Source organism: Zonotrichia albicollis, chromosome Z, assembly GCF_047830755.1.
Source record: "Zonotrichia albicollis isolate bZonAlb1 chromosome Z, bZonAlb1.hap1, whole genome shotgun sequence".
In the NCBI taxonomy this organism is placed as follows: Eukaryota; Metazoa; Chordata; class Aves; order Passeriformes; family Passerellidae; genus Zonotrichia; species Zonotrichia albicollis.
In genome coordinates, this window is record NC_133860.1 from 37,251,393 (window position 1) to 37,278,797 (window position 27,405).

The 27,405-nt window shown below is 36.6% G+C and overlaps 3 protein-coding genes across 7 annotated transcripts in view; 2 read left to right on the top strand and 1 right to left on the bottom strand.

Annotated features, from left to right (window-relative positions):
* The window catches only part of TRAPPC13 (trafficking protein particle complex subunit 13), a 26,521-nt gene extending 23,473 nt beyond the window's left edge, over nt 1–3,048 (top strand). For all 4 annotated transcript variants that reach the window (XM_005492987.4, XM_005492988.4, XM_005492989.4 and 1 more), the window contains one exon: nt 70–3,048. In XM_005492987.4, the coding sequence (XP_005493044.2) occupies nt 70–174 (105 nt within the window). In that variant the 3' untranslated portion in view covers nt 175–3,048. The remainder of the gene's footprint in view (nt 1–69) is intronic.
* Nucleotides 1,538–26,155, bottom strand: SGTB (small glutamine rich tetratricopeptide repeat co-chaperone beta). The gene is made up of 10 exons (XM_074532983.1): nt 26,019–26,155; nt 24,303–24,425; nt 19,129–19,232; nt 18,633–18,702; nt 14,883–14,982; nt 12,464–12,568; nt 9,325–9,463; nt 7,116–7,153; nt 6,776–6,859; nt 1,538–4,900 (listed from the first exon to the last, which is right to left on the bottom strand). Exons 2-10 carry the CDS (start codon nt 24,400–24,402, stop codon nt 4,789–4,791), a joined length of 852 nt encoding a protein of 283 aa, XP_074389084.1. The 5' UTR covers nt 24,403–24,425; nt 26,019–26,155; the 3' UTR covers nt 1,538–4,788.
* Nucleotides 25,766–27,405, top strand: part of NLN (neurolysin) — a 36,580-nt gene continuing 34,940 nt past the window's right edge. The window contains exon 1 of one of the 2 annotated variants that reach the window (XM_074532955.1): nt 25,766–26,370. In XM_074532955.1, coding sequence (XP_074389056.1) covers nt 25,781–26,370 — 590 coding nt within the window. In that variant the 5' untranslated portion in view covers nt 25,766–25,780. The remainder of the gene's footprint in view (nt 26,371–27,405) is intronic. The other variant, XM_074532956.1, reaches the window with a different exon arrangement.

The window sequence follows — 27,405 nt, forward strand, 5'->3', positions numbered from 1 at the left end:
TGTAAAATAGATGTTTTATGATGTTAACAGCTCTTTCTAATAACTCTTATAAATATTTTCCCCTTCCAGAGTGTCTCTGGCCTAAGACTTACAGACACATTTTTGAAGAGAACATACGAGTATGATGATATTGCACAAGTCTGTGTAGTTTCTTCAGAAATCAAGCAAAGCTGAGGGAAAACAAATTTGTAGTTTTACTGGTGTTTTTTTGACCAACTTCTTGATGTTTTTGCAGTCAACTGTTCTAAAATGAGTCTAAACAAAATCAAATCCCTATACAGCTGTAAATGTGATAATGATTATTTTATTTCTCTGAGCATTTCTTCAGTGTTTTCAAATCTTTTAAAACATGCATGTGCATTTTATCTCCTAAAAATAAAGCCTTTGAAAAAAAGTGTAGTTCAAGCAAATTATATTGCATTTACATCATTGCAGGATGGGGGGGTGAGGTTGATAAAAAGACTAGGATTTTGTGCTTGTTTTTCTTGTTTTAATTTTTTAAAAGTATTTAAACCCTTTTAAAATCATAGCTCTGACAAGACTACTTCAGTTCAAAAGAACTTACCTTTTACAGAGAGGCTTCTGGAATCCAAATCCTAAAAAATGTAATATGGGGTACCTGGCATGGCAATGTGTTTGCATGGTACATGTATAGCCATAGGAAATAAATCCTGATAAGGGCATGAGATGAGGGAATGCAGCTGGCACTGTTAGAGGCACTTGGAGCTAGGAATTGGAGTATAAGCCAAAGACTGTGTTGGTTGTGGCTCACTCTTTGAAGAGGAAGCAATACAGCAATCTGTCCCAATTATCTGCTGTCATGAGCAGAGTTGTGCATCCCTGCAATACAGGACATGCTATCAACAGGCATGTTATTTTCCAATTAGTAGGGAACTGAAAACTAAAATAGCATAATTCAGGTATTTTTTATTGTTAAAATAAGGTGGTGACAATTATTCTTTCCATCCCAGAGGAATTAAAAAGATTTTTTAGGAAAAAAAAGGAAAAAACCACCCTGCATTGCTCTCTTAGATCAAGTTCTCTAAAGCATATACAGGAAGAAGTTTTGGGCCTGGTCAAGCACTATAATGTTCTTTTCCCTAACTTTGTTTTGACAAAAACTGGAAATATTTTTGACTGAAATATCTATGGTTACCCAGAGGCAGGCATTTAGTAGATAAAATGGTGACTGTCTTTCCTAGTTTAACACTAGGAGAACTAGTGTTAAAGACTCTAATCAGCAGCTTGTATTGCTCAGCTACCATGTTGGCACTTAGCAACTTTATAGGTAGTTTTGACACTATTTTACTTAAGGCTTCCCTTGTATAAAATCTTAAGAGTAGTATTCAGTGTTAAAATATTGATAAATTGAGGACCAGCTTTCTATATTGAGGGACTAAGTCCATACAGGAAAGAATAAGTTAGAAATGTATCTTGCCTATGTGATAAAATCCAACCAACATGAACTGGTATATAAAGAATGCAATTTACCTGTTACTTGAGATACATAAAAAATTAAAACAGAAAACCACAACTATACAGACAAAAAAGTATATAACTTTATTTATAATATATCTTTGAGTTAAACTACACAAATTGAAGGAGATGTAACCATATGGCAGTAAGAGGTAGGAGAGATACAGAAATAGTAGACAAGTTGCATTATGCCAGTATGACTTTCTGTTGCCATAAAACAATCTACTCAAAGTTACAGAGCTAGTTCTATCTCAGTATGCATGAGTGATTTTACTTTGCACTTATAACAAAACCAAGAGTGCAACTAAAACAATTTCTAAGCTGAATATTTCATTAAGTGTCTTTATGATTATAGTCAGAATATACTCCCATGCAAGCAGGTTACAGGAGTTCACAACTGATTGCAAAATACTTTCTTCTCTAACAAATTATTGTACTTATGCACTGATGGAACAGTAATGATACAAAACCAATTAGGTGTAAATGCAGATTTGCTCACTTGAATGATAAACTGCAATTGATCTTAAAGCAATATTTATAGGGATTGTGGTTTACCACTTTATCTAGCAGGATGAAAAATTTTAGCGCAAGATACAGTGCAGTTACTACACGGGAAAAGCTTCCTTCCACACCCTGTGATTAAGACATATTGCATGATTGAAACAGTCTAGGCAATTCAAAGAAAAGCACACTTTAGCATAAATGATCTCTCTGTTCATGGTTTTAGTGGAAAAGCATGTAATGACAGCTCCTGTTACTGGTTTCACTGTTTTTTGTTCAGGCTATAAAGCCCTTTCTGTTAATACATAACAAACAGAGCGTGTTTACTACTAAAGTATTGTGCCAGTCAGTTGTACCACATTCCTGAAGGCTTAGCTAATGCTGTTAACATTTTAATATATACTCTGGTATTATCTGAAGTAAAACCTAAACACAACAATATTACAGCATGTGAAGTGAAAGTTACAACTCCATGAAGATCACTTCAAGAGTAGTTTTCTCGTAACTAACCAATGCTTCATTCCATTTAACCTTGGGGACTGTTCTCTCATAAATCCAGTTAGCTATGGAGCTTGTACTTAACAGTGAAAGTACACAATTTCTTCTGCCCTCTTTGGATCTTAACATACTTTGCAGTTCTTAACAGTTCTCAAAGCAGAAAAGTAACTGCATGAGGATTGCTCTTGCAAAGTGATAATAATTTGAGTTTCTACAGAGATATTGGCAGTGCTGCCCCCTCTACCATGGATTTTATATTCCCCTTATCATAGTTAGTGAAACACTCTTTGGGCAGTTGAAGATATGAAAGAGAATTAAAAGGAACTGTGAAGTTTAACATACTAGGTACAACGCTTCTCTCCTGACACAACACAGTATTCCAAGTAATACCTGTACACTTTTTGTAGCCCACCCAAAGCCTCCATAAAGCTTCCTTCTAAATGGTATTCCTGTCCTACTCAGTGTAATTAAACTTAAGTTTCCTTGAATGAATAATGTGCAGGATCTGAGCTACCTCTGACAAAAGATCCCTTTAGGAATTCTCTTTCTTGTCATCAGATGTTGAGTCAGAAGCTGTTACTTGAAAATGTATTTAATGTAAAGCTTAAGGATCTCTACAACCTGGAGAAAACAATTACACCAACTTAAAGAGAGAATTTTCAAAAGCATTTTAATGCTGTACATAGGCAAGCTAGTCAATAAAGTGTGAAATGTCTTAAAATTGTTCATGTATTAAGCTTTTACCTCTTTATTCAACAGATGATAATATGGATATCCTAGATTTGTGTTTTCTTCAATTCCTTTCATTTCTCCTTGGATCAGCATTTTTCTCTCTGGTTTACTAGCGTAAGATTCATACCACAGATGTATAATGATAATTTGTTAGAATCAAGTTTATTACTTACCCCCAAATTTTGCATTTGCTTCTGCTGGAGGAGCTCTTTTATGAGCACAAGATCAATTGGATATAAAGTGGAAGGTTGAGGACACTTTCTATGTATTTCTCCGTTTGGGAATCTGTTGTTATTCCTCCAGACTAACTGGCCATGAGAGATTACTTTGCCTAAAAATTCAAAGCAGGCTCCTCAAATTAGATATAGGAAGAGGAAGGCGTGTTGAGAAGGTCCCTGGGCTAAGAACAAGTGTACTTTGTATCTCAAAGCAGTGTGAACAGTAAACACAGTAAAAAAAGTTAACATACTAGACATACAGAAGAGCAGCAGTCTTGCAAGAGTAATATTAACTGAGCAAGAAACAAATACTATAGAGTTGAAAAATCTTTAACTTGACTATATAATCATCATTTTAGATAGATATGTGTAATTAAAAAAAATCCCCAATTGTTTAAGCCAGTGATTTATCACACAAGAATAGAAAAAGAATCCTTCTAAGGCAGTTCTTTTTTAAAATTTTCAGTACTAGTTATTTGTACAGTCACAGGCTCAGTTTTAGCTTATTACAGTTAAGAATTTTAAGTTTATATTAAATACTGCATACATATGGAATGTAATACAGCTTGCCATGCCTAGGAACATAGTGCCATAATTGTGACCTCCAGGGCTACCATCATGATGAGGGTACATGGCAGTAAAAAACATTACAACTTTTCTTTCCTTTTCCAAGCAAAGTTTCATTTTGATTTCTGTGCATTATCCTGCCCAGAATTATTGTCTTCTCTTTCTCCACAAAGTGTGCTACTCCTTCATATGCAGTCACCTTCCTCTCTTCTGCCCAATGAAAAGTTGAAATGTATTTCCTGTTACTCATGAAACCCCCTCCACAGGATTAAGGAAACAGACTTCTCAAGCATGAATTTTAAGTACTCTCTATACCAACACTACTTAATGCTCATTATAAAAGGGCACATCAGATGGGCCCATTGTATCAATATTTCAGTATTTCAATACTGTTTAAAGGAGTACAGCCATCGTGATTCTCAGCATATGATTAACACATCTTTTACACTATCATTTCAGAAGTAGCTCTTAGGCAAGATCAGCGCCCTACAAAACTCCTCCCCACTCAGCAGCCCCGGAGGTCAATCTGATGCACATACTGAAATGACTTTGACTTGGGGATTTTGATGAACCACCTATTCAGTGTATTGATTTTCAGAGGAGTAACTATACATAAACGCTATGTTCCAAGTTATGTGCAAGAGATCTGTTTACCAGATTTATTCTTGTTTGCAAACACACACAAAGAATTTTCTGTCTTCTATTCAAGCAGAAGAGTTACAATGGTGCTTTTGCTACTAACTATGGTATGCATTTTGGGGTTATACATCATTCCAATTCATATGACTTGTTGAAGTCAGGAATGTTCTTCAGTACTGCCACTCAAATATCGGCTCCGGATATGATTTCTCAGTTGCTCTATGAGCTCAGGATTCTGCTGCTGTATCTGCTGTGCAAACTGCTGCCCCCTGTATTGAACAGTTTTAAGTGAGCTCAGCAAGTGAAAGCAGCATTCGTAAGAAAACAGGATATCACAATACAGCTGAAAGGTGCATTACATTAAAATTAAGATTAAAGATACCTTAATTTCCAGTTTAAGGTATTTGCAGTATTATGAATTTATCTGATTGAAGTGTCTCCAAACAGGATCACTGTCATAAATTTATTTTCATTTTTTAGTACTATTACTTCTACTTGATAACATGGAAGAGAAAAGTATCACTTTACAAAATATATTGCCTTTTATGGTAAAATAACACATCTGCTACAGTGATTTACTACCTTCTTTTTGACAGGATCCACTCTTAACTGTTTAAAGTAACTACACTTAAAGTTGGCATGCAACCTTATGTTAATGGTTCTAGAAATAGAGTATGCAGCTGCTGACTTGTACTTGTGAACACAATGTCATTAATTGAAAGCAAGCATACTATCAAATTTTTGTATCGTTCATGACTGAAGTAATAACAGATCTATCTATAACAGTTGTAGCTTAAGAATTAAATTAATAGCAGAGACTAATTCCATGTATAAGAGGAGCATAACACTTGCTTACTAATAAAAAATAATAAGTAAAAAATATGATTTCACAAAAAGCCTAGCTTGTTGTCTCTGTTACTTCTGCATTTTGTGCAAGTAGCAAACTATCAAGACCCCTTCAAACTACAGTGCAGGTTGAAGGAAAGCAACATTTTTATAGATGTCTGCAAAGAACACAGTTTTTTATGAAAATAGCCCTAAATTTTTGCAGCAAGACATTTCTATGTGTGATGTAAATCATAAACTACTTTTGCCCTGAAGAGGTGAAACTTAAAAATAGTTTGGAATTGGCTAGAATGCTGGAATAAAGTAAATTTGTATGTATGTACGTATATTATGTATGTATGTATGTATATTAGAGATCTTGGGATATAAGCAAATGGCATGGTTTTTTGCAGACACTTCCAGATGGATATCATCATTATAGTATAAAAACCTTGTGTCCTGGGTTTTGTAAAGGTATTCTTCATTATCCTGAGTTCCCTGAAACATTCCTCATCTAAATGAAGGGACTTGTGCTAAGTAAATCTGTAGCTTTCCTAAATAGTATCTGAGATATTAGGTAGTTATCCATACAATCTGAAAGCACAAGTAGGAGTACTTAAAAGGTTTAAAGGAATTTAGTAAGTGGCATTAGAAAATGTCACTTACTAAATGTGAGAGTATGAGAACGTATGAGAACCAGAAAGTGAAGCTGAGCACACAGCAATTCAGGGATTCCAGTTGATGGCAATGTATGGAGCAAACAAATGCAGTCCTGGAAAATAAGTCTTATAGTTCCTGGTTTTAATAACAAACAGTGGGAACAGACCACTGTTGCAGACATTTTTTCATAGAAATCCTTTCTTTCAGATTTGTCCATTTTCTGGGAAGCAGAGCCCCAGAAGATGAATGTAAACAATTGTTATCAGCTGCTGTGGAATGCAATAGGATGCACCTGTGATTGGCCCATCTTCCATGTGTACAGTTGGGGGCCAATCACAGGAGCAAGCTCAGGGACAGATTCCCTGGAGACAGAACTTTGTTATTCATTCTTTTCTATGTTATTCTTGGCTTAGCAAGCCTCTGCAACTTCTCTCCTTATTCTTTTTAGTATAGTTATAATGTATTATATATCATGTATCAATAAATCAAGCCTTCTGATCAAGAAACAAGATTCTCGTCCTTCTCTCACCATGGAGACCTCCTCAGGTCGCTGTAATAGACCACACTATAATTCCCTTGACAGTGCTTCTTTTTAAACAGATGTTGCACAGTTACCCTGGTACAAATGTGATAGTTAAAACCATGCAGTTCTTACTTACGCATGGATCAGGCTGGACAAATCCGAAAGGCCGCCAACCCCAGCAGCAGGGCCACCAATGGCATTTGACATCATCCCTGACATCCTGGAACAGTTAGCACAGTGTTTGCATTGGGGTGTGCAGGGACCTTTACTGTAAGCAATAAGCCCCACTCATTTTTTGAATTGCTAAGAGGAACTAACTTGCAAGAAGAAGCTACACTTCTACAGTAAGCAAAATAAAATTACATTTTCAACAATGTATCTACATTTCAAAAATATAGCTGTAAGTACAATGCATCTTTTATTAATTCAAACATCTTAACACATTTGTTTTTATGGTAACCCAATTTAATACTTACAGTTGTTGAATTTGAGGATTTTGCATTAAGCTTGCTGCCTAGAATAGACAACATACAGCTAAAATTATAAAACATTTACTACTTGGCTATCACTGAGAAAATCATGCAGAAGAAACCCACATGCTCTGTTCTATTACAAAATTAAGTTTACATGCAGAGCAAAAAGAATCACTACAGCAACATAGTTCATGGATGAAGCTGAAACAATTTGTTATGTGTTAAAGAAAAAATAGTGGTTATAGATTCAGACATGAAAAATATGACAAGCCATTTAACATAAAAATCCCCGCCACAGAAAACTAAACAAACAAATGAAACATTGAAGAATTGCAAGGATAAATGTTTTCAACTGGACTTTTTGGACAAAAGTCTGTATTTTGTTGCTTCTCAGCCTGATAAATGAATTTTGTAACTACTATTAGTACCAGGCATTAACAGTTAAGATTATGGCCACAAAATATTTCAAACCAAATTGGAGTGTGGACTTACTTTGTAGTATGGTTTTGTGGTAACATATCTTCTCTGGTAACTGAGTATCTTCTTATTTTGTAGTAAGCATGAGGCTACCTTAATTTCTCATTCATTAGATACCTCTAAAATTATATTGCTTTTACCATAGTGTAAGGGTGTCTGTGGACTGATATTATAGAAAAAAATGTGATTTTTCAGTGTTAGTAATGTAATTCCTACAGAAATCAGTGTCTGTATGAATGCACCACCAGTAGACAAAACACAGTATGTGCTTTCAACTGTCCTATTAAAGATATTACAAAAATCAGATATATCCAATATTCATTTTACTGATCAATACATCAACATATATAGATAACTCAAAAGTAAATAAACTTTTTTCTCTAGTTAGTAGTTCGATATAAAATGGATAAAATGTCACATGCAGGTCTATTCTGTGCTCAATATAGGGTTAGTTTCTTCCATCAGTAATAACCCTTCTGTAGTTTAGAAGCCAAAAACTGAGGCTAATACCAATTTTCTCAAGGTCAGACAGTGAGGCAATTTTTTCACCTTAACAAAAAAATCCAAGTAATTACACCTTGGGAAAATAACTCATTCATTCCTAAATAAATGCTCTGTGTCCTATCTAGTTCACCAGGCATCTTCTGGAAACAATGTAAAAGATCATTTCCCCAAAGCCAGCTCCATACATCATTGATTTCAAACAGACAGAGGTTGTTTAAGTACATCATGTGGCTAGTGAAGTAGTACACATAGATGCAGTGCTATTTAATCATGAATGCCATCAGAGAACTTGCTCCCTCTTTGCTTGCCTACTGTCTCTATTATTTGGACCATGTTACCATACCAGATATGGATCTCTTTTGAATACAGCGCACTTCCACACAAAAGCACTGGCTGAAATGTGCTGCTCCATTGAAGCTACCAGAGTGCTTGTAAAGTTTTAGTTGCTTTCTTAAAGGAAGTAAGTAAGTTTGGGGGTTGTTTTTTGTGGGGACTTTTTAGTTTATTTCACTCGAAATTCCATTCTACACAGTTAATTAATTCTGTTTTGTTAAGAAAGCCATACGGATAAAAAAGACAATGCTGAGGGAGAAGTACGTAATTTGTTATTGTACTGAACATTATAAGAATGCAATATATGCTATTTATATTGATTTTTTTAAGTCTTAAGGTTACTAGGGATAATTTGAAAGTGCAAGAACAGAAAGGTCTCTTGAATAGTTCTCCTAAAAGAGAGTTACTTTAGTCCTTGTATCATTGTTAACTGTTCCATGGAGAATTGAAGAAATTATCATGTTGTTGACAAGAGCTTTCTGTCATAGCATACATAAAACCAGCATAGCTAACCTATATGTGTTTTTTTCTATAAGTAATGGAATCAACTGGAAAGAAGACAGGCTTTATTGGAGATACTTGCTTCACTTCTTGTTTTGTGTCTAAAATGATGTAGAAAAGTTTAAATTCAGTGTAATAAAACCATTGTTATAATAATACTCATTAAAATTGCTTGTATTATTGAACAACAGTTGTTCTTAAAAGTTCAGTTTTTAAAACGGGATAATGCAAACCTTGAGATATACTCACCATGCTAATGAAGGCAGGATTGTTTATCAAACTTGCCATGTCAAAACTCAGTCCAGTTCCAGTCTACAAACAAATTGCAATTGAAGCTAAGTTTCCTACAAAATCCCAGTTTAAACTATTGCAAATAAAAGATACAGAGCAAACTTACAGGACTGGACACATCTCTTAGTTTCTGTTCTGCTATTTTCAAATTTGACTTGTAAGAGTCATTCTCTGGATCAAGATCCAGTGCTTTCTGATAACTGGTAACTGCTTCTTCATATTTATTCACGGAGGTCAGAGCCAACCTAATATGAAATAAAGAAATCCTGGTTAGAACATAAGTGATCATCAAAAGCTAATGATATATTTTCTGTTCTAAGTAAAATAGTATCTCACAAGTGATTTTTAGCTTGACCATTTAATTAAAACAGGTACTACTGCTTAGTGTTAACACTTTTTTTTAGAGAAGGGGATCCCTCAAGAACACATTTTGCATTGTCTGTTTCATACATATGCAAGTTTCATTAAAAACTCTTTGGTATCATCAAGTGACTTAGTCACTTTAAGACCAGGAACTGTATCTGGCATCTGTGCCTTTTTGCATAAGCTCCAAGTGTTTTTTCCAGTTCTTTTGACCTAAGAGATTATTTAGAAATTTACATGGGTAGGTAGGGCAAAGATACTCTTAATATGAGTTATGCAATGTTAAGAAACTAGACCTACAAATGCATTGTTTATTTTTATATATATCAAAACTCCATACTTTTAATATTATAATTACTGTATTCAATATTTGAATAGAGAAGATGTTTTATGATTATATTGTTGTCTTTATATGTTCATATAAAATGATTTTTATTATTAACATTTTCATTATTTTAAAATACTGGACCTGCAAGTTTCAGCATTTTTGTCTCAGGATCAATGTAAAGGTTCTCCTTTGGATCTTGTACTTCAACATCTTGACAAATGAGTTATACAGCATAGCAGTAATATATGTAAATTGCTGTAAGAAAACCTATTTAATGTTTTGAAAAAGACTCTGCTTCAGCAGCTAATGAGAGCACAGGATAGACTTACTACTTTTAAGCAGTATTTTACTTCAAATTTGGTTTGCCACTATGCTTAAAATATCATCTTTCTTTGAACTATTCCAGAAGTCCATCTGGCTGCAGTTTCAATTCTATCTCCCACTGTATTTTCAATTTATACTGACCAAAAAACTAATCTGATCTTTTCCACATTTTGTAGAAGATTTTTGTAACCCACATTCAGATATTTAGTACTTCAGTTCACCTTCTGATGCTGAACTACACACCCTGGTTTGATAAGCCTGTGCTTATGTCCACTAACAGACCTTGGTCTTTCATCTCATGCAAAACAAGTTCAGTGTTTTAGATACATCCGTGATTGTCATGGCTCTCACTAAGAGTATAAAACTCTAGGAATTTCCCATATAGCTCCTGGAGGAATCCACACAGTATTAGTGTTGTCTCTCTTAACTCATTTACCCCCATAAAACACAGTCTCTCCCTTTTGGCCCATTAACTTGCCAAAATAGTTTCTGCCCAGACAAGAAATGCAATCCATTATTTCTGTGATGCAATAGTGCTTCTTGCAGAAAAAGTATTTAACAGAGAAAGTTTCTTGGAGCACAGTATAAGTCAGAAGAGCAGACAATTTCTTTCCTCACACCTCCTACCCAGACAAGTGGTCTTTCAGGATCATGCTGGAAATATCACCTTTAACTGACATTCCCACTTTAAAACGTCTCCCATCTCTGAATATTTGTGGCATTTCTGCATCTTTCTGTGACATACAAAGAATTTCTGTAAGATTCTGAGAAAAACTGGTATGTCTCCATAATGTTGTCAGAGAGCACATCTTTTTCATAAGGACTTTTTGTTGAGAAGGTGTTTTCCACACTGGGGGCATGGGGGTGGGATTCTCACTTATTACTAAACAAGCACAGTTTCCTCAATCAGCCTATGCCAAATGTTTACTCATCTGCTGGGTTAAGCAATGGCTTGCAGCTCAAAATATGTCCTCTATTAAAACAACCAGACAATAAAATAAAGAGAAGCTTGATTGGCTGAGGATGGTCCCACTTTCAGTGTGTATCAAAGAAACACTGGTCTTACACCCAAAACTCTAAAATAATCTCCAGTTAAATCAGCCTGTAGCATCTCTCCCTATCAGTGAAATCAAGGGAGGTTGGATGGTGCAATATGAAGAAACAATCTAAGGAGACTTAAATGAAACAAAACCAATTCAACAACCAATTCAACCTAAAATTTTGAAATCAATTCATCATTTCAAAAGCTCCTTAGTCTAGGTTGGTATTAGTAAATCACCTGTATTGTGGAAAGTTTTTTAGTGATACAATTCCACCATATTTTATCTTAAAATAAATGTCTCCTGCATGGTTTTGTCCCAAGCCAACAAGAATTATCATAGACAATTTCAGGGCAAGGGTCAGAATTTAATACAGACCAATGCAGTTTAGCAGTAGGTTGTTTGAATGCTGTTTGGCCACTCGATACTGCAAAGTAAATTTTATTAACATGGACATAAGCCATTTTGGGCCAACTGACTCAACAAACAATCCCAAGCATTTTTTAATTTACTGGTATAAATATAACCTCAAAAGACATAATGCAGCATTAAGTCCACTATTACAATGTGCTTGATTATTGAAAATGCAAAGCTAGACATCTTGGAAGAATGGCTTTTCACTCAAACCAACAGCCTGTTAGAGCATTCCTGACATTGTTTTCAGTTAACACTGAAATCCACCCTCAAGAGCCTATACAGTTAATCTCTCAGACATTGCTGAGAAAATCTGCCAAAGAGACACAGCTTATTCTTGCTAATATAGCTGCTTCCAAAGAATTATTGAAAGAAAAACTGAAGCTTTATTCTTGCTAGTGTGAAGCCCCAATGCTGTTCTCTAACAGCATCATTAACAAATTCAGTGTACCAACAGCAGAAATTTGATTCCTTTTAACTAATTAGGAGGTAGGAAAAAACTATCATTACTTCCTAAACTAAATCCAGCAAGTTGAGAAATTTAAAGATAAAAACTGCAAACTGATGAAATCTGATGAAAATGCTGGTATCAACCACACAGAAAAAGAGCTGACAGTCTGATAGGGTCACCTTTAGAAAATTGTTATACTTGCACAGCAACAATGTTCTGTAAGTGAATTACAGTGAATTCTCTAAGTGTCTCCATGTATTTCAGAAAATCTATGGTAATGTACACATGGGTCTTTAGTGTTTACCTCAGATTTCTATTAGCTTACCCCATTCTTCCATATGCTTTGCTGTACTTTGGATCTATTGCTATGGCACTCTCGCAGTCCTTTATTGCTTCCCTGAAGTTGTTGAGCTTACTTTGAGCAGCAGCCCTAAGAGAAAGATGGTAAGGAAATGAAGCTTTGTCAAGAAAGCCAACCAACCAAAAAACGCAAAAAACCCCAAAACCAAACCAAACCAAAGAAACCCAAAACAAAACAACTGAAGCCCAAGCCTAGATATTCAACATTTATGACTTATTTAATCTTACTGACTTTTCATTCGCTATTTTGGCTATGCTTAAGTTGCTTTACTGAAGTAGGACAAGCAAATGTTACGAGTTAAGTATGTGCCTAAGTGCATTGCTGGACTATGGTTTTGGAGAACATGTACTCACCTCTGAGGACACAAAGGACAAACAATTCTAAGGAACTGTCTAGGATCTAGTACATGACTACGCACAGAATAAATCATAAAACCTATTATAAGAAGTGAAACTGTCAAGTAGTAGTTTATATAAGATCACTGTTAAGGAGAAATACTTTATGTAATTGGCGTTTTCCAGAAGTATAGTTTTACAGCCATTCAAAGGAATACTGTGATTTTTCCCTGCCTGGGATTTTATAATTCATCTCAATAACCTCTGCATTACTAAATTACAGTTACATCTCTATATTGGAGAAATACTAAATGTTGAAGATATTAACACAATAAGATTAAAGACTTGACCAAATTAAAAAGGACGCATTAAATGAAATGAATGTGACACAATTAAAATAAAACACACTAATAAGCAAAACCTCACCAGTTTGAAAGGTTACAAACCACTCTCATTTATGTTTCCTTGGTTAAAAAATTATAGTAAAAATTAATATATTTTCATTGCATAAAGAATATCTCTTTGTTATTAAGAATCCTGTGACTAGCTCCAAATTGCTTGGGGTTTTCTGACTTTGATTAAAATGTCTTCTGAATGGGACTACTTATCTGTTTTGGGCTGTTAAGCAGTAGTGGAAGTCTGCAGATGCCAATGAAGATTTATATATAAAAGCTGGGGGCAATCATTGTTCTCACGTGTTTGAACAGAAAACATTTTTCCATGTTCACAAGAAGATTTACACAGCCAGTTAAAATTTTGAGGGCATATCAGTCCGCTCTTTTTTGCACTGCTATGGATAAAAAGCAATCGCACTGAATGAAGCATGTCCCCATAACTCCCTAACAAGCTTAAGATAAGAATAAGGTATATACTTATTGAAATACACTTATCATCCACAAAGCACCAAACAACTCCTGTTTTCTTTTAAATCATTACATACAATACTGTACTGACTGACACTGAGATTCATTTTGGTTCTCATAAATGTGGTATGTGATGATGTAACACAAAAATTATTTCTGCTTTTGCTAATTAAAACTTTGACATTTAAGCCTGTACTGAGGAAACTTACAGTGATTTCAGGAAGCTTTTGAATCTGGTCTGATATTTCCATTTTGTACATAAAGTGACTATGTGATCAGTTTTCACAAGGAATATAGATTATTTACACTTTTGAACTGCCATCCTAAATATGTAAAATGTTAGCAAACTGCATAATTTCCTTTCTCTTTAAGCTTGCCTTTAAACACTGAATCTCTCATTTCTATTTATCACAAACTAAACTCTGGAGCAATGGATGCAGAGCTTCAAAAATAGCACAATCCAGTGGGTACATTGCCACAAGGCCAGATTTATAGCACTTCAGTTAATATATCCTATATCCTTAAATTAATAAAGGAGGCACTCTAGAGGTAGGCTCGTTCCAGTAGGCTCTAAAGTTGGGGCTGCCTTTGCTCTTTGGCTGCTCTTCCAAGCAGTGTTCCGCAAGAGCAGACAGCTGTGACTAGGTTACCATGCCCTTCCAAGCTTACCTGCTGCCAAATCACTATGTCTTCTTCATTCATGACGGTAAAGAACAGATTAGATAACAAAACTGTAACAGCAGCATTGTTATTTTTCAACAGGTCACACATGAAAATACTATTTGCAAAATGCTTGAAATCTCCAAAATGGTATTCCTGCATTGATGGTTTTTTTTTGCCAGTGGTAGTTAGTACTCAAGGAGACAGAGAGAGCAGCTGAGTCACTAGAACACTAGAGAAAAAGGCTTTTACTACTCTCAGCAGGCTAGAAAACACAGCCTATGTTATGATTTAATACAGACAACCTGACACACACAATACCTTATCTGAAGAGTTGTAAGTCATTTTAAAGTCCATTTTAACTGATATAGACATGCTGAATGAGCCCATTTTTACCCTAATTTTACAAATCCAGCAATAAATTTCTAAATAGGGGTTTCTAGCTTTTGACCTCCTTCACAACTTATTTTTACAGTAATGTTAACAAAGTCCAGGAGTGAAAGGTGTGTATCATATTGGGTTTACCTGTTGCAGTAATACACTGCATTGTTTGGATCCAGTTCTATAGCCCTAGTGTAACAATCCACTGCAGCACCATAATTTTCTTCCTTCATATGATTATTACCTGAAATGGATTATAAAAACTGTTAAGTAATTAGATGAGACAGTATGTAGTTAGATGAGACAGCTCTGTATGAAAGAAACAGAGCGGCTACCTTTTAGCATCTACAGAAGTGAGTTATGACTGCACTTCTTTGAGATACATACTTTTAAACAGAAAAGTCACAGAATAATGCAAATAAAAATAACTACTATGTCTGTGAAGTTTACTATGTACACTGCAGTACAACACAGAAACCTTCCTCTTTTCATTTTGGTATTTCAGACTTTCCAGCTAGTTTCTGCTGTTAAGGAAAGATCACTTCACTGATTAGTGTAATTGTAATTGCAGTTCCTCTCTAGTAAACTGTCTTTGCAAGCCCAATATGCTATTTTAATTTTTTAATCTCATTTTCTTATATGTCCCAACAACTTGCTAGTAACTATCTAAGTAACACAACCCAAAAAAAATCAAACTAAAGTAAAACTAAGTACATAAGCCCCATTTTTGTGACACTAAATAATTAACTCATTAAGATAATAAAAAGTATGTATAGTGTAAGCAATCCAAAAGGATTCAGAAGTAAAATTTCTCACCAAGGGATCTTAGAACTTCTACTTTGTAGCAAAGTTTCACATTTCATGTATTTTAAGTCCAGTGGAAAAAAACCCAGAAACATTTATGTAACTTCTTTATGGACAGAAAATTCTGGACTAAGGTCTTTCAAAGCAAAAGACACCTTTAACATTCTTTTGTCCCCAACACAAGGCAATCCTGGTAGTTTTCCTCTTTCCTGATGACACAGTAGTAAAAAACCCTAGTTCAGTGCCCACAGTTGTCTGTGGTTCTGCTACCAATTTTTGGCCAGCTAGATCCTACAGGAGCCTTGATTTCCTAGAAATGTCAGGAAAAATATAGACTTCCACTGACTTCTTGTATTTCAGCCAAATATTTAAACCTTCTCCTAAAATAAACAAGTCAAGGGATAGGTCAATAAGTTACTACTGATGTAGGTAACTGCGTAAGCAAAGGCTAGAAAAGTTCAGGCAGTGCAACAGTTTATCTCTGAGAGAAAGCAAGACCGGAGCAAGTCCTCCGTGCTTGCACTAACTGAAGCAACTGTACTTGCATTTATTCGTGAACACAAAGAGCTCTGTGAATAAAACCAGATTTAAGAAACGAAGTATCATCAAAGTAATACAAAATCCCATCCTCTAATATTGCTACATTAGACTGTAATTATAGTAAGCGGTCCCTTCCATGAGAACTCAAACAAACTGTACTTGCATGTATACCTTCAAAATACATGCAGAATGTAGCAACATCTTTCTTGTTTCTAGAGGCCCACTGTTTATGCAGCTTTCCTTTGTTCAAAGGTAGAGATCTGTACACTAAATTATGTTGTCAGACAAAAAAATGTTGCAAGTCAGCTGCACTCAGCAAGATTGCAGCAGTTAGTGTTCCTTTAAAACAAAAATGCCATCAATGTCTATCAACATTAGAATTTCCAATACTGGTCTGAATATGACCCAATGTACAAGGCTAAGTTGGAGATACTATCAGTGCATACCCTTCTTGTTATCTCTCTCTCCAGCTGCAACCTTGCTACAGGAAAACAGAAAAAATAGCTAGATCTACTAGTTCTGCTGAGATAAGGAAAAACAACTGTATTATTCTATTTTAATGTTATGCAAAATCCTTAGGACAAAAAAATTACAAATGGTTATACTTCTGAGCGTGTATCCTCTATAGTGTAAATCCTACCTATTGTTATGATTATGCTGTGGTAATAAAACACAGATCTTCTTACAATCAAACCACCATTACACTATACAAACCTTCACATAATCTGTGCTCTTACCCATCTTACACTAAGCTGAAATGTCAAATGATATACAAGGTTAGGCGTCTAAATTCAAGTATTGAGTAGTCTGGAGTGTGTATTACTTCCTGGTTACCAAGAAAGAAAATTTAGCTCCCTGATTTTGTTTTGCCATTCATTAGTGAAAATCTCCAAAGATTAGGGCTGGTTTGAAACTAGAGGAGCAGGCTAGTGGCCACAAATGTGAGGCAAGTTGTTTGTTCCATTGTTGAGGGTATACAGATAGAAATGAGAAAAATCACAGTTATAGAATTATTATATTATATAAGATACACATCAAGTAGAGTTGTCCAGGTTATATAATTTATTTCCTAACTCGGGCTAGAAAATACTCATAACTGAAAAGCACAATAGCGGTGATAGAGAGTATGTGTGTGAATATGCGTAGGATCAAAACAGAGAAAGCAGGACACAAAGTTTTAATTTTATTATGGGAAATTACCAGAGGCATTTCAAGCAGTTCAGAACTGCTTACTAATGCCCCGACAGATGACACTGTAATCGGTCCTTTGTTACCAAGTTTAGACCCTTCTACTTTTTTTCAGCAGAGCTGTGGTATTACTTTGGTAAAACCACACAAACACTAACACGTAGTACACACTAATTTCATTTCCTCAGTATATTTCACAGATCCTTGTGGACTGAAAGATAGCAAGACTGAAATCACAGATTTAAAAGAGCTGCAACACCCACACCTGAAAAGTACTGACTATTCCTACGGTTCAATAACCATACTGAAACCAAGAGGTAGTCTTCACTTTCCATGAATTGGTAGTAACAGCAAAACAAAAAGCCAGCACGCACAGCAGGTAGGTTACAACTTACTAACACATTTTCACTTGTGACCTAACCGTGTTTTGAGCTCTCATTCTCAGAATTAAAAAGCTAATGAGCAACTCCAACAATTAGGAAAATTATTTCAGAGGCAGTAGTGAACTGCATTTATGATTACATATGGCCCGTTTTAAGTTAAGAGAGACATGGAATTCATTTGGAAAAACAACAGGACTTCTTCCACATTATTACAGAAATTTTGAGAGGATTATATCTGCCTTGCAATTAGAAGTTTACTTGTTTTTCCTATAAAACTCAGCTACCTGAAAATCTAACAGGTCATAAACAATGGGATTCATAAAGCATCAATCCATAATAATTCATAGCAGTTACCCATGCTACATGCTTTTTATAATTTCTCTCCCCTTCTTTCTGAGGGGAAGTAATATGGATTCCTTCTTGGGCAGCATTAGTGACTTCTGTGGTACAGCTGCTTTTCCTCACAGAACAGCAATAAGAGCTGCCAGAAGGAAAATAAACAACTGGCTTGTCTGCAATTTTTATAAAGCACACATAATTTCACATATGTGAAATATTAACCCTAGCAAGTCGACAAGAACTTTTCCACTGGCTTCTGTTGGGTCAGTTTTTAACCAATGTTTGACATCACATACCTATTTCAATGAGTAGAAACTTGTATGCACAATGCACAAACAGCCAAACAATAGCTGCTCATTCCTTAAAGTTTCTGCTACCTAGGAGTATTTCTAACTTTACATGTTCTCCCATAGATTTTAAGCAAACCTCTAGAGCCAGGAAGAGAATAAACATTATTTCCTTTGCTCCCAGATGGAACAAATTACCTAGCCCTCTTAGGGCATAGCAGTCACCAGAGAATCTATAAGCTGAAGTTTTTTTGTGGGGTGTGCGGTACCTAGCTGCTGTACTATCACTACCCACAATAATGCAAAAATATAATAAGAGCATAAGCAAATTTATTTCTGTTTTTATTACAAACCTTCATCCTTCAGTTGGTCAGCCTTTACAACACCTTCTGGTAAAGAACGTGAGAGAGGCAGCATGTCATTCTGTATGGGAAAAAAACAAGATTTTTTTCCTTTAATATATAAGCCCTGATTTTATCAAAAAACTTTCAGAAAGAAGTGAGAAACATCTGCAAACTATGAATAACCTTAGGCACATCAGGCATTTATCTCTGGGAATTGCAAAATGCTTAAATGAAGAATAAAAAACTTCAAGTGAGAATGAGGCATCCACTCTTTATTGATTCTCTAAATGGAATTTTCCATGTCTAGCTGAAATTAATTCCTCCCACTGCCCCCAAAGATTCACATTATCCTAGCTTTTATGGAAATGTAGATTTTTCCATATTTTCCTTAAATTTTCACATCATTTTGACCTATACAGAACTTTAATATTGTTGTATTCATATACAATATGAAACCTTAGTGCATACTAGAAGAGTAACTCTAGAATCTAAATTAAATTCTTACCTTTTGAATAGAATTTGTGAACATTTCTATCAAATGCTGTGAGGATGCAAGATGAGTATCTTCCAGGGAAATCTTAAACACAGTCTCCAGACACTGAATTGCAACTTACAGGAAAAAAAATTAATAACAGAGGTCACCAGTTTCTCAATATAAACATAATTTCACTAATTTATTTATAAAGTTGTGACTCACTTCCTTATTCAGCTAGTAAAAGCAGCTCCTTGGAACATAAAAAAAAATAAAGAGAGGCCACCTGATCCCCACAGAATGAAAAAGATCTAAGATATATACAATCCACACATAGTTTGGCCGTTATATTTAAACCAATTTAAAATTTTATTTTAATTCTTTTACTCTTTCAAAGTTTTTTGGGGTTTTTTTTGGCCAGCTAGATCCTACAGAATATATATAATGTAAAATATAATGATTTAAAAAGAGCACCACAACTCATAACACGACTAGAAATGTCCATGTGTCACACACCCCACCTCAAGGCACACAACTAGCATCTATTTCTGTGCCATGACAGCTAGAAGAAAATGGTACATCTTTACTGTACAGAATAAAGGCAAAATACTTATTAGTCTTATCTTTTTTTGGAAAAAAAGTATATTTATTTGAAGATACTTTATTAATCAAATGCTGCATTAATCACAAAACTTGGTCCTGTAAAAAAATATCTGCAATATCCTTTCACATGTTCTGTGTGTAAGGATTAGCCTGCAAGAATATAAATACACTCACCTAAAAATGAAAACTTAAAAATGTAGAGCCATATCCCTAGCTGAAGTTTTAAATATGCTCATAGTTTTAGACAAAAGAAGATTAGTGGCAATTACTATACGCAATTCTGTCTATATACATATATATATATATGTACTTACACACAGTTAAACTATTGCAAATGATGTAATTATTTTCCTTATAATCTTAAGAACCTAGTACAATGTTTTTATTAACATACATCGTCTAAATGTTTTAGACTGAAAACTGAGGAGGAACAAAAAAAGGTCTTTGTAAAGCCTAGCTTCAAAAGAAAAATGGGTGTTTTTGTACATATTAGGGATAATCACAAGTATCTGAATTCAAATTAAATATCAGTGAAAGCAGATTCTTACTGTTTAAACTTACCCTCAATCCAATGTTAACATAATAAATATAATTTGAATTATGTTTTGCATTATGATGAAACTGAACACTGATCCAAAATTAGAAAAGTAAAATTACTGAACATTAAAAAATATAAGGTCAATTTTTATCTTATTCATCAAAGCCAGCAGGAAGGGGTCGGAGGGGAGGGGGAAGAGATTTGTAAAACAGGCAGTAAAACCTGGAGAATGTAATTTTTTTAGAAAATTATACAATAGAAATTTCTTACAAACAGTATGGCAAAGTTAAAGTTGATAGCATGTAACAATTGAATACACTGCTAAATATGCATTATACAAATTGGTCCTATAATCTATAAATCAATTGACCAGGTTCTAAATCACCCAGTAAGAGCACTGAGGGATTCAGGTTACGCTCATTTGTCTCATGCTATGTGAAAAACTTAATTCTTGTAAAGATTATGAATTTTGAAATATATATAAGCCTTTAATAGTACTTTTTATTACCAGGCTGATTATAAAATCAGTGAAACACATATAATTTTTCCTTATATGGTTTAATAGGAAGCCACTTGCAATAGTTTTTTTTGCAATAGTCTTACTAATTTTCCCTGCCAGTTTTTTTTACTGAAATCACTCCCTTTTTTTAATGCCTCTCCTCATTTGTAATTTTGCATAAATTTAAAATACAACCCAATCCCTTATCTTTCTTAAAGCATTAAATCTATGACACCAAATCTCTATGATAGAGAAGAGTTTCACAAAATGCAGCAGTGCACATTATGTGTAAACAGAATTACTCTCACTACAGTATTATTACTACTCAGCATTTTCATCAAATAATTAGTTGGTGCTGTAAATTCCCATATTTCTCCTTCAAGTGGAAAATGGAATTTATAATCCTTCTATCTATCACTTATAGTACATGTGATATATATAGATACAATAAAATTAGGACCTCTTACAGGATGAATGAATAGGTTAGAATAACCACTGGCTAAATGCAAGCCAACAACAGAAACCCACATAGAAAGAAACATTGCTAAACAGAAACATTTTCAAATCAGAAAATAAAATAGGTTGTGACAATGTCTGTAACTACCCTGTTTCAACACTATACAAAAACACAACTCCAGTAAAGTCAAAGAAGTGGAAACTTGGTTTTTGCCTGAAAAGTTTTTCAGGAGGCCAGACTGCCAGCACCTTGATATCCCATTTATCCAAGTAAGGCACTGTCAAATTCCGCAAACTCAATAATTTCAGGGAAGGACTTGAAGCACCACATGAGCTATTCACCTGAGATTTTTCCTATGTCTGATATCAAAGGCCAAACTTACCTGTTCTCCCAGTTAGCTCTACCATCAATCCACCTAGGTGGCTGAAGCTTGAAGTGGCCACCTGGCAAACCACTTCCCTGCTGAAGAGCTGGGGCTCACCAACACCCACTGTCTGACAATACCAGCACTGGGCTGTGCTGGAACCCAGAGCCACAGAGCTCCAGGACTTCTGCTGTCCAAACACAAGTCTGCATCACCAAGCAACACAAAGGCCAAGACAGCCTGCATCACAGCCAGCTTGCAGGCTGAATAATGAGCATTAATTGGGCTGCTACGGCCCCCTTAGTACTTGCTGTCATCTTGCTTCATCTTACACATAGCCGTACCCGTGTCAAGTATTACATGCATCCACTGCCTTCCTGTTTTGGAAACACTGCCCTACAGAAAATAGTTGTGGTATATCAATCACAGAAGTAAGAAGAAAATCACAGCTTTGAGTATTTTGTAGAGAGTTTTTGCTTTAATTGAACAGAAATAGGTGATATAGAAAAGAAGAAAGGGAGAACGAGATAAAAACCCCGACCCAGTAAAGAGGAAAGAAATAACTGCAATTTAAACAGAGTCTAAAATATAACTTGGAAGAAGGGAAGTTTCTAGTTCATACAAAAGAGTTGAGCACTAAGCACGGGGGATCTGTATCACTGCTCTAGATGCTAGGGGAATATATTTCTCTAGTCTACCTTCCAGTAACTCTGCTTTCTCAAAATAAGACATTTTTACTCATCAAGCAATAACAAATTCCTAAAGGAAATTCACACTCTCATTGACATGTCTGTAGAATTCAAACATGAAATATGCAAGTTATCACTCAGTATGAATACATGCTAGACTTGTATTTTATAAAGGCTCAACTTTTTTTGTGATGTTCTATCTCTTTTTTTTTTTTGTTGTTTTATGGAAAGTGGGAACTGTTTGAATTACTTCTTGGCACAGTCACTTAATCATAGTCTTTTCACAGACACCACGTAGGTACATAAGGTACCAACAAAAATTATCAGTCAATTCTTTTCATCCCTTATGTCTCCACATAACATTAAATACTTCAGTGAGTAAGACTCGGCTATTGCTACTGTACATGCACTAAAGATATTTTGCACAACTAAAATGAGTCTATTTTTCAAAACGCCTGCCTCTTATCCTCTAACACATAGCATATGGTACCATGCTTGTGGCAGAGCACAAATCTAAAAATAGGATTTCACATCTATATTAAAATGGTAACTTTTGCCTTGGCTTTTAAGCACAACTGAGGTTTTGTAATATCTTTTATTTAGAAAAGTGAATCTTAAAATTGATTCTTTCATAAACACATTGGCTAAGGCTGCTCTAAGACATGTTATCGGGTAAATTTTCAACCATAACCCAATTTTTACCAGTTTCAATATAAAAGCAAAAGTATATCTCCTCATTTCTATTATATATGACTTCCAAAAACATTTTTTTTAAATCAAATTAACATTATCATTATCTGACACAGGTCAAATTTTTTGATGGCTGCTGCTTTTCAAATGTACAAAATGCTCCAGATTCTGATATAACCAAATCTTTTAGGCTTTTATTCCTTTGGGACTATCCTTTGAATACAATGACACAAAGCTTTCTTTCTTGTTTACTTTGGTGAACAACTAAATTGGACAACCAATAGATAATAGAAAGAAGCACACTCCAGGTTTATCTTTTAATTTACACCTCTGAGAAGCAGGATTTGCTTTGCATCTCAGCAAAGTCTCTCCATGCCTAAGATTTCACAGAAATCAATGATCAACTGCACTGCTGTTCGTAGACTTCTCTCTCCAAATTCCTCCTCTAGCTGACAGACACAGCCAAAGACTGCTTGAAACAGCAGAGAGATCTTTTTAAAAGATGCTATGAAAAACTTACTGCAGTATTAAGACTTAAATCTTCTCTCAATTCCATATTCCGATAGCACCTGATATGATGTCTTCAGTAATTAGGGAAAAAGGAATAAGAGCAGTGTGAAGGAGAACATCAAATACTATAAGGTTACAAAAACCTAATGAGCATCAATAGAGAAATACAGAGAGAATATGTCTACAGATAAATGAACTTGGGTGTAGAGTAGAAGCTACATCATACTGAAAATATCCACTACCACATACTCTTTGGAGCCAGTACCCAAGTGAAAAAGAAAAGCAGAGCATTTATCTTATTTTCTTAGGATGTCTTTTTCCTCACAAATAACATCGAATCTTTGAAAGTAGGAAACAGTTCTTCTCATAAACCAAAACAAAGATAGTAATTGTTTTACTTCCTCTGTAACCAGCAGAGCTACTAACAGAAATTAAATGAAGAAAGAAAGCAAACATAAAAGAGAAAGAAGCAGCAAAAATTTGTGGTACACATACACAAGTCATTACCATAGCCTGCATTATGGCACTGCTTAACTTAGAATCATAGAATTGTTCAGATTGGGAAAGACCTCTGCAACTGTAAAGTACCTGTTGCTCAAATTAAGGCACTACACATTTGTAGCTTTATAATACTTTATAAATGAGAGATGTCTTACAATTAATAATCTCAGAAACATTAGGATCACAATCTTATTTGCATATAATATTTGGTTTTTATACATACAAAACAAATTTTTTTTGTTATTATACATAAAGGAATTTAATATCTGTGTAGGCATTATATACATACACACATATATATAAATAAAAATACACATATATAAATAAAAACAAATGAAAGTACATTTGTTGCTTACCTTCCAAGCTTTCTTGTTCATCTGGAGTGAAAGTATCCATCTGACTCTGTTCTCTCAAGAAATGGATGACTGCATAAACCAAGCGCTTGACTGATGACATGTTGGAATTGTTTTCTGTTACGTCTTAAAAACAACAGAATCTCTTATTTTAGAAAATAAATCCCTACAGTATTCCAACCTCCTAGTAACCTCAGTAAGAAGTACACACACGATACATAAAACCTAATCCTTCACCAGAAAGCCCATTAACTAAAGTGTTGAAAATAGTGGTGAATTTGCATGGATTAGGAAAAGCTGCTACAATCATGTAGTCTAGGTATCAGCAGAACAGCACATGTTTCCTCCAGTTCATTCCTGGAAGAAAAGTTCACCAAGGCTAAAATAACTTAGCAACTTATTTTTTCATTTATAGGTTTCTTTTAATGGTTTGCACTTTATTTACATATATACTTGCAAGTAGGACCACATGCTAAAGTCAAAACCAATAAAAAGTCACTGTGATAAATGTAATGACATAAAGAAACACACTCCAGTAGAAGTTGTTTTATGATATGACTTGGTGTTACCCTTTGATAAAAGATGTTCTGCAGTGTGACATGCACAGTGTTATCCTACAATGTAAGATGTTCTATGGTGTGACACAGTGTTATCCTTTCATAAAAGGTGTTCTCTGGTGTGACACACTATTATCCTTTAATAAAAGGTGTTCTATGATGTGACATGGTGCTATCCTTTCATAAAAGGTGTTCTCTGGTGTGACACACTATTATCCTTTAATAAAAGGTGTTCTATGGTGTGGCATGGTATTATCCTTTCATAAAAGGTGTTCTCTGGTGTGACACGCTATTATTCTTTCATAAAAGGTGTTCTATGGTGTGACACGCTATTATTCTTTCATAAAAGGTGTTCTATGGTGTGACACGCTATTATTCTTTCATAAAAGGTGTTCTATGGTGTGACATGGTGTTATCCTTTCATAAAAGGTGTTCTATGGTGTGACATGGTGCTCTGAGCAGTTTATTGTCACTTTGGACAAAGAAATGGAACACGGTGACCTCAGTGTATACTTGCGATTAGTGACACTACTGGCTCAGTCTGATTTTCATTCAGCATCATCTGAGAGTTATATAACTAGGAGGACAATTTTTAGTCACAACTTTCCTTTCACAACTTATTTTTCCTTAAACCATTTTGATTTAAAAGGACACAATCTTATCCAGTTCTCCAAGCAAAGCGGGTTTAAAATACAGCATTAAATGAATGGCAAGATCAGCACCTGTTCTTCCTACCTTATTTTTTCTACAACCCGCGACCAAATCGGTGTGCGGTCAAACCCACACCAGGCAAATCCCGTCGTGGAGACGGGGGAAGCCGGGAAGACCACCGGCCGGGAATGCACAGAAGGGAGCGCTGGGGTCCGCTATCCGCCCCCATGAGGGACAGCGCGGGACCCACCGGCCGGGCCGCGCTCCCTCCCCATGCCCACCTTTCGGTCCCTCCCAGGCTCGGGTCCGCTCTCTCGGGCCCCAAGGACAACTCTGCACCACCCGCGGCGCGGGCCCCTCCCGACACCGCACGGACCGCGGCCGCACCGCCCGGGGCCCGACTCGCCCCACCGGCCCCGAGCTCCACGGACCGGGGGCTGCGTGGAACCGGCGCCCAGCCTTCCCACCCCCGAGGAGCTGCGCTCGCCGAAGGGACGGGCATCGCCCTTACCGTGCGAGATGCGGCGAGTTCGCGCTGCCTCCGGCTGCGAGACACCAGGGACGCGGGGGCGTGAGGGGGCGGCGGAAGCGGATGCGCAGGACCGCGGCGGAGCGGCGCTGAGCGCTGAGCACTGCGCCCGCGGGCGGCGGGAGGGCGGTGAGAGGGCGGCGCGGCAGCAGGCACGGGAGCAAAGCCGCTACTTCTTCTTCTTCCTCCTCCTGTCCTGCCTCCTCCTCTTCTCTGCAGCCCGTCCTTCCTCCTCCGGTCTTTTCTCCTCCTTCTTTCCTCCTCCTCCCGCTCCGCCGCCACCGCCCCCCGCGCCGCCCCCCATGCTGTCGCTGTGCGCGGGCGCGGCTCGCAGGTAGGCGGGCAGGGCAGGTGGCGGGGCCGGGAGCCGTGTCCGGCACGGGGGTGGGTGCGGGCATGGGTGGGGGAGGGCCTGCGATGTGGGGGAGGGCGGGGGGGCGGCAGCAGGGGCCGCCCGGCCCGGCTGGGAGCCGGGTCAGCCCGGAGCCGCCCGCAGAAGGTTCTCGCTCCTCGCTCAGGCCTGAGCCCCGGGCCGAGGCGGAGCTGCCGCGGGCGTGCGGGGCGCGCTCCGAGGGGCCAGGCAGACAGTGGGGCAGGAAACCTGACTGCCTGTGGCGCTTATTGCCTCAGCTCCTGGAGCCATTCCCGCAGCCTGCCCTCCCTGCCGTGGGCTCCGTTATGCCCAGGTGGGCCGGGTGGGCGCGGCGAGGTCTCCTCTTGGTACTCTTTGCACAGAGTCAGAATCACTGCAAGAGAAATTGGACAGAGCACAATGGATTGAGGGATACTGCTGTAGCAGCGGGGCTCTGCAGCAGGGTGTACGTGAAGCAAGACCGGCTCACAGTGTGCTCATAGTAGCTTTATAAAAAGGTGTGTCACTACTACACATAGTAGGACAGGTGAATCAGGTACCAATGTACCGTCAAAAGGCTTAAAAATAGGAGATTACTTATTTTCTTATAATGAACACTAGCTCTAAATCCCAGAAAACCGGTGTGAAAGAAGGCTTGTAGTCAATTCTAGGCAGACTAGACAAATGAACATAATTGCTTTTATTTTGGCCTCTCAGATTTTCTAAAGGACTGCATTTGATACGAAGCACTGAAATAGTAGGAGAGTACATTGTGGTAAGGAGAATGGAGCTGAATTTCAGCATGACATGGAAAAGATGGTTGCCTCACATGGTCTTTTGAGAAATTATAGTCATGTGCTTACTGCACAGACTGTACAGTTTTTGTCCTATTTCACAGCCTTTGTTCATTTCAAATTAGGATTGAGGGGTATTAGCAGATAGAAAATAAGAATCAGAATATTTTCTGTTCTGCTCCTGCTGCTGTTGAAAATCAAGTGATTTATTTTCTGGTGCTAA